Source organism: Nannospalax galili, unplaced genomic scaffold (genome assembly GCF_000622305.1).
Source record: "Nannospalax galili isolate Female #2095 unplaced genomic scaffold, S.galili_v1.0 scaffold300, whole genome shotgun sequence".
In the NCBI taxonomy this organism is placed as follows: Eukaryota; Metazoa; Chordata; class Mammalia; order Rodentia; family Spalacidae; genus Nannospalax; species Nannospalax galili.
The window spans coordinates 2,059,115-2,072,414 of NW_008347322.1; the positions used below are offsets into that span (position 1 = coordinate 2,059,115).

Genomic DNA, 13,300 nt, shown 5'->3' on the forward strand with positions numbered 1-13,300 from the left:
TATTTTAGGGCAGGTGTAGTGGCGCACGTCTTTAATCCTAGCCCCTAGGAGGCAGAGGCAGGCAGATCTCAGGGAGATTGAGGCCAGTCTGGTCTACACAATGAGTTCCAGGCCAGCTGGGACTACAGGGAGACCCTGTCTCAAACCACCAGGGTGTATGTAGTGCTCAGGGAGGCCAGAAGAGGGCATTGGATTCCACTCCCTAGAACTGGACGCTGGGGTGGGACTTGGATCCTCTGCAAGAGCGGTCAGTGCTCTTAACTGCTGAGCCGTCCCTCCAGCCCCGGTTTTGTTTTTTGTTTTGGTTTCTACTTGCTGTCTTTTGAAGACATCAAGGGATTCGGTGGGGAGGAGACTGTTCCACGAAGCGAATATCTCCAGTCTCAGTTCCTTCCTTCAGGCTGGTTTCCACCTGGCATCATTTCCTCTCAGCCTACAGAACTTCCTTTACCATGTCTGTTCCTCAGGTCTGCCAGTGACAAAGTCAGTTTTCGCATGTCTGAAAATACCATTTTTTTGCCTTCATTTCTGAAGGCTGTTTGGCTGTATATAGAAATCTATGCTGACAGACTTGGGGGCTTTCTCTTTCGGTGCTTTGAAGGTGCCACTCCGTTGTTTCATGGCTTGCGTTTTGTCTGATGGGAACTCGGAGATTATTTTTGTCGTTGTCATTCTGCCGACAGAGGCCTCTTTTCTCCCCTCTGGCTGCTTTTAGTGTTTTCTCTTTCGCTTTGACTTTTAGCATTTTGACTACAACATGGAAAATCAACTTTGTGTTTATTCTGCCTGGATCGCACCGATTCTTGGATGCGTATTTGTCCCCCAAATCTGAAATTCTTCTGCAGCTGTTTTCCAGGGTGTTTTTATGCCCCCTCCTCCCTCTCTGTTTGCTGGACTCTGGCGATGTGTATGTGTGTTTATGGCCCCTCCCAGCCTGGTCTCACCGCCCATTGTTAAGGTTAGAACCTTCTGTTCCTGCTTTCTTACCTTCAGACCCACTGGTTAGAGTGACGGCTTCTCATTTAAACTGTTGTACTTGCCATTCTGTCTGGCCCTGTGTTTCTGGTTTCCGCTTGTCTGCTGGTGGTACCTATCTGTTTATTCATTTTAACTATCTTTTCCTTTAAAGTTTAAAAATGCACTTATAGCTACTGCCTTGAAGCCTTGTGTGCTGATTCTGACAATGTCCGTCATCTCTGATCAGATTCCACGACCCATTTCCTCTCCTTTCAAAGTTTCCATTTTGTCTGTGTCCAGTGATTTTCACTTATGAGCTGGACGTTGGTATTCCTGTTGAAAGTGGGTTTTGAGCTTCTGCAGTAAGAGCTTTGAGTTTGGGGCCAGTAAGATGGCTCAGTGGGTAGGTTAACCTGGGTTCTAGCTCCAGATCCCACTAGATGGCAGGAGAAAACCAACTCCTGAGAGTTGTCCTTCAACTTACATGTGTGTCATGTGCACGCCTGTACACCATGTATGCACACGCACATAAAATAATGTTTTTTTTGTGTGTGTGTGTCTTTTTGAGACAGGGTCTCCCTGTAGCCCCAGCTGACCTGAACTCACTATGTAGACCAGGCTGGACCTGAACTCACAAAGATCCACCTGCCTCTGCCTCCCAAGTGCTGGTACTAAAGGCATGCGCCACCACGCCCGGCCCAAAATAATAAGTTAAAAAAAAAAAACTTTGAATCTTGAGCTGGGGAGCTAGCTTAGTTGGTAAAGTGTTTGTCGTGCAAGCATGAGGACCTGGGTTCAATCCCCAGGAGACCTGGAGTTTGAGCTCTAGAACTCACATAGTGGTAGGAGAGACCCAACTCCTGCAGGCTGTCCTCTGACCTCCACATGCCATATGCACGTTGTGGCATGCATGCCTGCACACACACATACACACACACACATAAATAAATAAACATAGAAATCCAGGTGACAAGAACCACAGTCCTGTGCTGCCTGTTGTCTGGTGTGAAAATAACTTTTGTTTGGTTTTCTGGCTTTCTGTAAGGGAACGTACACACGATACCTGCCATTCCTTCCTGACCAGAACTGGGGCCTGAGCACTGGGTTTGGCATTGCCCAGACCTGTGTTGGATCCCAGCTCTGCACTTACAGGCTCTGTGACCCGGAATGGATTACTTTACTTCTTTGAGTCTCTTTCCTTCTTAAAAGCACCAGGTGGTTGACAGGACCCAAGGAGACAAAGGGAACAGCAGAGTGCTTCACAGACATCTCATCACCACCTTCATTTGTATCTCTCCCTCCAGCTACTTTCAGGATTGATTTTTTTTTTGGTCTTTTTGAGACAGGCTCTCCCTGTAGCCCCAGCTGGCCTGGAACTTGCCATGTAGACCAGGCTGGCCTTGAACTCATAGAAATCTGCCTGCCTCTGCCTCCTGAGTGCTGGGATTAAAGGTGTGAGCCACTATGTTCAACTCAGGGTTGATTTTTGTTTTTTAGTATAGGCAGGAAAGTCCTTAACTCCAAAGCTTATAAAGCCAAGATTTCACAACTAGCAACTCAATACAACCCTTAAGCCTTCTGGCTGGGACTGGAAAAATAGCTCAGTGGTTAAGAACATTTGCTATGTAACCATGAGAGGCAAAGTTCCGATCCCAAAACCCACATAACATGCCAGGGGTCCTACACATGCCTGTAACTCCAGCTTCAGTGGAGGCAGAGCCCAGAGGATGGCTGGGGCTTTGCTGGCTTCCAGCCTAGCCAAGATCTCAAGAGCCTCTGGTTCAGGAGAGACTGCCTCAAAGGAATAGTTGGAGATGGATAGAGGAGGAAACCCAATACCCTCTTCTAGCCTTTGCATGCACATGTGGGTATGCACTCACATACACAAGATATATACACATATACATGTATACCCACACATAAATTATATATACGTGTATATATATACGTATATATGTATATATATGTATATATACACATATATGTATATATGTGTGTGTATATATATATATATCTGCTGTGCTTATGATACTTTACTGTCATGATTTTGTCACTCTTACCAATTCAAATAAGAACCCCATCAGAGGGGATGACAGATGGCCTTATAAGTTCAACATTTGCAATGGGCCTTGAAGGATGATGCTAAGAGCCCTCTGTTCTTTTAGAGGACCTGAGTTCTGTTCCTAGCACCCACATGAGGTAGCTCACAAGCACCCATATGTATCTCCTGCCCCAGGGTATCTGACGCCATCTGTACTCATGTGCACATACCCAAACATAGACACACAGACACATAATTAAAAATAAAAACAAAACTGGCTTTGGCTGGCAATGAGAGCCTGTTTTTTGTTTTGTTTTGTTTTGTTTTATTTCGTTTTTTGGTCTTTTTGAGTCAAGGTCTCCCTGTAGCTGCAGCTGGCCTGGATTTGCTAATGGAGACCAAGCTGGCCTCGAACTCACAGAGATCCGTCTGCCTCTGCCTCCCGAGTGCTGGGATTAAAGGCATGTGCCACCACACCTGGCTTGAGAGCCTGTTTTTTTAGAAAATATTTTTATTATTTTTATTTTATGTGTGTGAGTGTATTGCCTGCACGTATGTGAGTGCACCTGTGTTGTGCAATGCCGTGGAGGTCAGAAGAGGGCGTCGGATTCCCCTGGAACTGGAGTAAAGGATGGTTCATAGCTGTCATGTGGGTGCTGGGAATTGAACCCGGGTCCTCTGCAAGGGCAGTCAGTGTTCTTAACCGCTGAGCCATCTCTCCAGCCCTGAGAGCCTGTTTTTAAATATTTTATTTATTATTTTTATTTTATGTATGTGAGTATATTACCTGCATGTGTGTAAGTGCACCCGTCTCATATAATGCCCTTGGAGGTTAAAAGGAGGCATTGGATCCCCGGAAACTGGAGTTATGGATGGTTGTTAGCTGCCATGTAGGTGCTGGGAACTGAACCTGGGTCTTCTGCAAGAGCCGTCAGCGCTCTTAACCACTGAGCCATCTCCAGCCCTTGAGAGCCTGTGTTTATTCATTCAACATCTGCTGACCGACCTTTCCCATGTACCAGTCATGACTCAAGGCTGGAGACCAATGAGACAGGACAGAAAAGGCCCTAGCTGCTGAGGTCCTGCGTTTGGTGGTGGTTTGCAGGGGGGTGTTGGTAAGTGGCCACCACCAGGTGGCTGTAATGCAGAGCCTTTAATTATGAATCAGTGTGTTTGGCATAGCCCTAGGTCTTTCATAAAGACATCTCTGGAACACATAGCCTACTAGAAGGGCTGGGACTCCACCACACTCCCCAACCTCCCAGTGCCCAAACACTGTGAACATGAACACAGCGGGTTCCCAACCACATGTTCCTCCACTGCATCCTGGAGAACACCAAGTTCGTTCTACAGCTTGGCGTATAGCAGGGCCCCGCAGGTCCTTCTCTGTCAGTGACAGCCTTGTTAGTGTCTTCCTGGGCCGTCCATTTTTAATACTTCTTTACCGGATGCGTTCCTTTGCATCACCCTCTCCCTCCCTCCTAATGTCCGAGTTCCTTTTGGATATTTACTTTCTCGTGGACACCCCCACCACCCCACACAGAAGCCTTTTATATTTTTTTTCGGTGACCTTTCCCACTCCAGCAGGCAGCGTACACTGGAGTTCCTTTTTTCTCAACCTTCCCTCTATTTAAAATTTAACGGTGCCTTCCGCTTTCTCCCCCTCAGTCTTCTGTGGGCAGCTGTTGAAGGAGGCTGTGGCAGCCAAGTCAAGCTTCGGGGAGCTCATCCAGCCCTTCTTTGAAAAGCAGATGACAGGTAGGCCACACGCCTCGCTAGCTGGCCCAGCTTGGCAGCTCCAGGGAATGCCTTCTGCACACCTGTGGGTTTGAGGTCAGCCGGGGAAATGGGTGCTTGGGGAAGTCCTGTGGCTGTGGTCTGTCACTCTGTGAAGCTGTATGGTGCCCACACCTGATCCCACACCATGTCAGTCTGAGGATGTGGTGGCCTTGACATCTGTGGTCATAAAGTGCCTGTTTAGAAGGTTCGCTTTTCACAACTGATAACGCTTAACACCCAGGTCCTCAGGGGAGCTCCCTGTATCAGCTATCAGCTGCTGCAAATGCCAGGGTGGGCCAGAGGAGGGCCTGATGGGGAAGTGGACTGGATGGTCTATCCAGACCCCAGGTGTTATCTATGGTCTGAAAACATTCCTGGATCTGATCCTCCAGAAAGGCTACTTCTGAGCTCCTTCAGGCCAACTTCCTGAGGTCACAGACAAGCCCCAGAGAGGGCTCCGAGCTGCTGAGGCCACACAGCCAGGCTGGACCTGACCTGTGCCAGATCTTGTGTGTCTTCCCAAGGGTGTCCTCTTCTCTTGCATGAGGTCCTGTAGTGCCTCTGCATAGCCACATGAGCTCAGTTTTTTTACCTCAGACGCGAAAGGACACTTCTCATGAAGAAAACAGACCCCTGCAAAGTGGCCATTGTGGGAGCAGTGTGTGTGTTGATGGGGACATCCTGCTGTTGGGGTGTGCTTGGCTGTTTCCTGTCACCTTTTGGGTAGAATGAGTTAATGAGGATACCTGCCCCCAACCCCAACTGAAAGGACTTCCTGGGGTACATCCCAGCCAAGGCCTCCAAAAGACGTCCTAGTACCCTGGGTGAAGTTCAAGTGAAGTGGGGTGGGCTCCGTGAGAGACGGTGTGCAGGCCAGCAATGAGCCCATTCCCAAGTCACTGAGGGTGCCTAAAACAAGTTTCCTGTCACCTTTTGGGTAGAATGAGTTAATGAGGATACCTGCCCCCAACCCCCAACTGAAAGGACTTCCTGGGGTACATCCCAGCCAAGGCCTCCAAAAGACGTCCTAGTACCCTGGGTGAAGTTCAAGTGAAGTGGGGTGGGCTCCGTGAGAGACGGTGTGCAGGCCAGCAATGAGCCCATTCCCAAGTCACTGAGGGTGCCTAAAACAAGATGGCGGCAGGAGGCTCTTGGCAGCGTGAGACCCAGTGTGCCCCTCAGAGCTTTGCGGACTGGTAAGCCTTCCATTGTTGCCCCCACCAGCCATGTGCCCCCCCCGAACCCTCCTGGGCTTCTCAAAGAACAGAGTGGAGCTAGGAGTCCATGTGTGCCAGGTTGATGAGCATCAGCTGGACTGCCCACACAGGGCCTGGGAGGTGAGGTGGCAGTTTTTAAAAAGCCACAGCAGGGCTAGGAATGTGGCTCAGTCAGTAGAGCTCTTGATACATGAAAGCCCTAGGTGGAATCCCAGCGTGAACTAGGCCTGGTAATGCCCGCCTGAAATACAAGTGCTTGGAAGATGGAGGCAGGAGGTCATCTTCAGCTACGTGAGGTCAGCCTGAACTACACGAGATCTTGTCTCAAAATAAAAACAATAACAAATACAAATAATAGTAGAGATGGAGATTGTCTGCCCCCAAACATACCCTGCTCCCTTCCACACAGCCCCAGTTCCATACCGAGGGAGGTGGACAGCACCCTGCAGATATGTGGGATTAAATAAGTGACCAGGACACCAGAGGCACATATCTGGGTATGGCTTTGACCTTTACCCTTGACTACATGAAAAACTAACTGCCCACCAGCAAGCACCCAGGGGATCAGACACAAAGACAGCAGATGAGAGCTGAGTGTGTGGGGGGAGAGTGAGCAGCCAGCAAGTCTCCCGTGGGGGTTGTGCAGGAACCCTTTGGCTCTCCCTGCCGTGCCTCTGTATATCTGAATTTTTTTCCAAAATATAAAGCTCCAGAAAAGTAAATGTTTAAGTGGTTTCCAAGTTCACACTGTTCCAGTTATGCGACAAGGCATAGTTGCTCATTGACACAGGTTTGCAACATGCCTGATGATCTTCAGATATAGCAATGGATTGGGTCAAAGATCACACCCATTAACAGTAGATGTGGAATGCTGTCCTGGGCTGCAGGCTTTTGTCTATTGCTGCTGTTTCAGACTTAGTGGGACAAGACAACACAAGTTTATTTTCTGATAATCTTGGTGGTCAGAAATCCTGAATCAAAAGGCCGTCCAGACTCTGGGGAAGACTATATACCTTACCTTCTCCAAATTCCTAGAGACCTGAACCTGTGTTCCTTGACGGTTACGTCCTCTCCCTCTCCAAAGCCAACAGCATAGTCTCTTTCCTCTCTCTCCTTCCCCCCTTTCTCTGTTTCCCTTATCACATCTCCTCTGACCCTGACCCTCCTGCCTCCCTTTTTAAGAACTCAAACTCAAATAATTCAAACCCAGAGTCATTTTCCATCTCAAGATCCCTAACCCAGGGATTGGCGAGATGGCTCAGCAGTTCAGAGCACTGGCTGCTCTTGCAGGGGACTCAGTTTAGTTCCCAGCACCCACACGACAGCTAACAACTATCTGCAACTCTAGTTCAAGGGGATCCAATGCCCTCTTTGGACCTCCATGGGCATTGCATGCACAGGTACACTTGTATACATGCAAGCAAAACACACGTAAAATAAAAATAAGTAAATTAAAAAAAAATTTTTTTAAGACTCCTAACCTGATCTCATCTGTGGAGTCCCTTTGGCCATGCTGGATAAGTGAAATCCTCACAGGCACCAGGGGTCAGGATATTGCTAGTGGTTGGGGGTCTGATTTGGGTGTTTCTGTGGTCTTGGCCTCGTATTCAAAGAATTGAAGTGACTGTTCACACAGATTTGCAAAAGTAGCAAAGCAACTTTATTTTAAAGCAAAGTCAGCGCATATCAGAAAGACTTACACTGTCAAGACTGACAGCAGTCACAGGAACAAGTATTCAGGGCCTGATCGTTGGTAGTTTCCTTTTATGGGGTTCAAGAGAAGGAGGACTTTGGGTTCTGAAGGGATAGTTTTGGTGGTTCTCTGTTTTGACTAATAGGTTTGTATTATGTGAGCCTTTGCTCCCTGCACGTCTCTTCCCATAGTCATCTGATTTCAGTTACATGTGTACTCACTTATACATAGGCTGAGATGGTAAATAGAGAATTCACCCTAAAAGTTCTCTTTGAGAACACAGTTTGCCCTTACTGTGTTTGCACCCAAAACCAGTGTAGGCCAGACCATCCTATTGCCTAGTGTTCTGAGATTGTGTACCAGGATATATTTGACTAGAAATGGGGTATTAGCAAGGGATCTCCAAAGGGAGTAAAATATTCACATTGTTTAAAGCAGGTGTAAGTGCAGCCTGATGCAGGGAGAGGTCCTAAGATGCTTAGCAGGATGCTGGGTACATGCGTAAGCCAGGCCAAGTGGAGTCTGGGTTGCTAAGATGTTCCTTAACGCTTGCCTGCTTCAAGTAGATACACATCTTTTTGGAGGTTGGAGAAAAATTATTCTACCCTACCAGAAAAATAAGCTTTTCCAGTCTATTAGACCAGCAACAACAAAAAACCTATTTAACTGTGGCATTTTGATTACTAGTGAGGTTGGTAAGGTTGAACATATTTTGATAAGGAAATTGATCAGGTGTATTTCAGCTGTTGTGGATTGCTGTGGCTTATTGGCTTGTGTTTTTCTTTACCCAACTTTTGTTTGTTTACTGCAGTGCTGGGGATGGAACATGGGGCCTTGGACCCACTAGGCAAATGCTCTACCACTGCCCCTACACTCTTAGCTCTATTTTTCAATGACGGTGTCCTAGATACTTTCTCTTGCTGTGATAAAACACTGTGATCCAAACCAACTTGGGGAGGAAAGGGTTTATTGCATCTTACACTTCCAAGTGACAGTCCATCTTTGATGGAACTCAGGCAGGAACTCAGGCAGGAACCGAAGGGCGGACCACAGAGGAACGCTGTTTACTGGCGTGATCCTCTGACCTCTGCTCAATCTGCTTTCGTGTACAGCCCAGGAACCACCTGGGCACAGAACCACCCACAGTGGACTGGGCCCTCCCACATTACTGCCTCATGGACACGCCCACAGGCCAATCTGATAGAGGAAATTCCCCAGTGGAGGATCCCTCTCCCCAGGTGTATCAAGTCGACAACCAATGCCAACCATGAAAGAAGGTTTTTGGGGTTTTGGGGTTTTTTTTGTTGTTGTTGTTCCTGTTTGTTTTGTTTCAACTGCTTTACAACGTCTCTTCACATAAGAAGGTGTTTGATTTTCCATTAGGTTCCATCCTAGTTTGCTTTCCTGTTGCTGTGGTAAACATATGACCAAGCTGAGCACACGCCTTTAGTCCCAGCACTCGGGAGACAGAAGCAGGTTGAGCTCTGTGAGTTCAAGGCCAGCCTGGTCTATATAGCGAGTTCCAGGTCAGCTGGGACTGCAGGGAGACCCTGTCTCAAAAGAATAAAAATGCTGGGGGCTGGAGAGATGGCTCAGTGGTTAAGAGCACTGGCTGCTCTTGAGGGGACCCAGGTTCGGTTCCCAGCACCCATATGGCAGCTAATAACGGTTCATAACTCCAGTTCCAAGGGATCTGATGTCCTCTTCAGACCTCCTCGGGCATTTCACAACACAGGTGCACTTACCTACATTGCAGGCAATACACTCATACACATAAAATAAAAATAATAAAATATTAAAACAAAGACATCATGATCAAAACCAACAAGGGTGAAAGGGTTTATTTGGCTTACAGGTTACAATCCACCACTGAAGATAGTCAAGGCAGGAACTCAAGACAGGAGCCTGGAGGCAGGATCTGAAGCAGACCCGGGGAACGCGGTTTGCTGGCTTGCCCCCAGATTCACGTTCAGCTCCCTTTCTTTTCAATTAGCAATTGAGAAAATGCCCCATGGACGTGGCTACAGACCAAGCTGATGGAAGAAACTCCTCAGCTGAGGGCCCTGTTCCCAGGTGTGTCGAGTTGGCAGCTGGCGCTGACAGCAGTTTCCATTTTCTTTGTCAAGTCACGTTTTGAAATTGTTGGAGAAGAATGTGGCGGCTCATCCCAGCTCTCCTCGGTCCTCAGGTGTCCTGGAGGGTCATCTTGGAGGTTCTCCTGGGATGCTGCCTGTTGCTTCTTTATGGGGTCCCGAGGCACACATCTTCTAGGATTCTGCCTCACTTTTCTCGCCGATCGTGGGTGCTAGGCTTTGACTCACTCTGTGTCTGAGGCATAAGTGGGAGCAATGGCTTGTCATTTCCTCCTGTGGAGACACAGCACATCACCTTTGCAGGGTGATTTCATCCAGCCAGACAGACTGAGGAGGCCCTTCAGTAGGTCCCAGCTGAGAAGCGTGGCTCTGGTTGAGGTCTAGGGTTTTGTGACTGTGAGCAGCAGGTGCACATTTCCCCGGATAGCATAGCTCTTCAGCGTCTTGCGCCCCAACAGTTTTCTGTTTATTTAGTCTGTGCAACACTATACTTTCGCTCTCCCTACAAAATTAAAGACACAACAACCAATATCATACCTTCCCGACCAAAGCAGTAGATTCTGCGGTCTCGCTAACCTTGATCTTGCAGGGATAGCAAGGCATACATTTGCACACATCACCCAGGGCCTCGTTAGTGGGCTATAGAGAAGCTTGAGGGAGGGGTATAAGCACTGCCCAAGACAGAGGGGCCTCTTCCCACCAGCTGGGGCAGGAAGGCTGCTGAGTGAGTCTCCACCGTTCAGTTTTAAAGGGACGGCCAGAAGGAACAGGGAACTGCCCAGCCAACCACAGTCTTACTATTGGAGGCCTGACGGAGGCCATCAGGGCATTGGGCACCTGTGACTCAGGGGTGCCCTATTCCAGGGGTGTGCTGATGTTCATGTTTAGGGAATGGCAATCGGCCACATCCAGACCCCACCCTGAATTCTGATCCTGTGCTGGTCAGTGATGATTGTCAACCTGGCAGTTGAGGTCTGAAAGCCCATCTTAATTGTGGGCAGAAACACTCCCTGGCAGGGATCCTGGATTATATAAAATAGAGAAAGGGAGCTGAGCAGCGGCAGCACCCATCACTGCTTCCTGATTGTGGAGGGACGTGACCAGCTGTTTTAAGCTTCTGCCCCCTTGACTTTCCCACTATGAACTCTGAGCCATAATAAACCCTCTCTCCATTAAGTTGCTTTTGTTAGTGTTTTATCACAGACACACACACACACACACACACACACACACACACACACACCTAAGACAGCTCCTAAGAAGGCAGTCCTCGAAGCAGCAGGCACCATCTGTCTGGACCAGCAAGTTAGAGATGTCACAACCATTCAGGCTTGGGGAAAGCCGCCCCAAAATGACCACATCCTGATGGTGGCTCATAGAGATGGACCCCCAGACCTGGTGTGGGATGAGACTTGGATGAATGGAAAAGTGTTCCTCACACTGCTCAGGTTAGGAGGCCCCATCGGAATGCTAGAGGACAGAAGAGGGAGATCACGGCCACGCCATTACTTTGTGTGTGTGTGTGTGTGTGTGTGTGTGTGTGCGTGCACGCCCGCACGCGCACGCCCCAATGCTCCTCTTCAGAATCCTAGGCACATTCTGGCATCTCTGCTCTGGGCTCCAATCTAGGAATGTGGAAACACCAGATTCTGATTTTTCCCATGGGGAATCAAGGCCTCTAAGGTGCAGGGAGTTTGGCTAGCCAAGCAGGCAAGATTATAGAGAATGTCAAGTGTGTGATACACACCTATAACCCCCAACACTCAAAAGGCAGAGGCAGAAGAACCAAGAGTTCAAGGTCATCCTCTGCTACATACCTTAAGTTTGAGGCCAGCCGAAGCTATATGAAAGTCTGTCTCCAAAAATAATACAAGTAAAGCCTGGCATGGTGGTGCACGCCTTTAGTCTCAGCACTCAGGAGGCAGAGGAAAGTGGATCTCTGTGAGTTCAAGGCCAGCCTGGTCTACATAGCTAGTTCCAGGCCAGCTGGGGCTACAGGGGGCCCCTGTCTCAAAAAGACCAAAATAATAAAATAATAATAATAATAATAATACAAGGAAATAAAAAATAAAATGCAGAAGGATACCACCATGGGCCAGAGACACCTGTTCTCTCTGAGTTGATTGACGTCACCTCCTCATAGCCACCCAGCCTAGAAGCCCTGTCCTAAGCACCCTCAAAGCCAGGCAATGGAGACTCTTCTGGGGACACTGTTGCGCCACCTGTGAGCACCTGCTTGCCTGTGCTCCTGCTCCTGGCCTGACCTTCCTCACTGACAGGTGTCCCTGTGTGGCAGGCTCAGGGCCTCTCCTCTCCTGGCTCACCTAAGTATGCACCAGAGCCTCTCAGCTCTACCGCTGCCGTGCGTCTCTGCCACCCTCACAGACCTTCTTACCGCCATCATCGGCCTGGCTGGATGGATCCAGGTGTCATCTTTCCCCCATAGAGCCACTCCCTCCCGTGTCCCCCTCCGGGCTCTGTGATGCTCTGTCCCAGCTGTGACCTCTGCGGACGGACGCGGTGATGTTCTTTCTCGGTCCTCACAGGCGCTGCCAACACCTCTTCCTTTTGAATCAGCAACAAAATTAATAACTGCTGTTCTCCCATCTCGCCACATTTTCTGGGCAAAGGACTCCAGGGCCTCATCGCAGCTCATCTTCAATCTCTCGGTCCCAGCTCGAGGCGACAGCACCACGGACAGAGGGCCAGTGAGCAGCTTAGTCTGTGCCCTGGACTTTGAAATATATAGATCTGACCTCCCAAACTCATTCTGACTCGAGCTGCAGCAGACAGAACAAATTTATTCCCCAGGGCTCTGGAGAGGCGTTCTTTATGCAAGCTGCCTCCATTACAGCCCACGGGGTTCAGTCTGCCTGCCACGCGCAGGGTCGAGCCTCAATCATGTCGCCTTCATTGCCGGGGAGCTCCAGGGCTTTCGCTTGGGTGAGAAATGAGTCAAAATGATTCCAGACTCTCAGAAAAAGCAAGTTCTCCACCATATCTGTATCATTTAAAATCAGATTGTCAGTACTGACGGGCTTTGCCCAAAATACATGCTGAGGTTCTTTCCCCAAACCAAGGGGGCGGTAGGGGTGCACCAGGGGCCCACTCTCTGTTTACCTCAGGCCTGGCACAACTCACCTACTTGGCAATACATGCTGAGGTTCTTTCCCCAAACCAAGGGGGCGGTAGGGGTGCGCCAGGGGCCCACTCTCTGTTTACCTCAGGCCTGGCACAACTCACCTACTTGGGAACCTGTATGTCCAGCCTTCTTTGGAGATGTAACTCACTTTCAGATTGTGAGGCTCCTTGGTGACACACTACCATCTTCTCGGTTCAGGAGGGTGGCATCTACCCCAGATTTGGTTGTGGGTTTTTTGTTTTTTTTTTTAACATGTCACTTGGGTTTTCAGTGAACAGCTACCCAGGGAGGAGATTAAAAGCAACCAAGGGCATAGCTTGTCCTGGCTGGTTTAAGCCTTTGCTCTAAGCATATGAGAGGCTCAACTCCAGCTGTCCA

General features: G+C 48.9%; 1 protein-coding gene across 1 annotated transcript in view; it reads left to right on the forward strand.

The window, feature by feature from the left end:
• Ak8 (adenylate kinase 8) overlaps positions 1-12,561 on the forward strand; it is a 66,073-nt gene extending 53,512 nt beyond the window's left edge. Inside the window, exons 10-11 of the mRNA XM_029568762.1 lie at positions 4,667-4,756; positions 12,327-12,561. Of these exons, the coding sequence (XP_029424622.1) occupies positions 4,667-4,756; positions 12,327-12,352 (116 nt within the window). The 3' untranslated portion in view covers positions 12,353-12,561. The remainder of the gene's footprint in view (positions 1-4,666; positions 4,757-12,326) is intronic.
• The last annotated feature ends 739 nt before the right edge of the window (positions 12,562-13,300 follow it).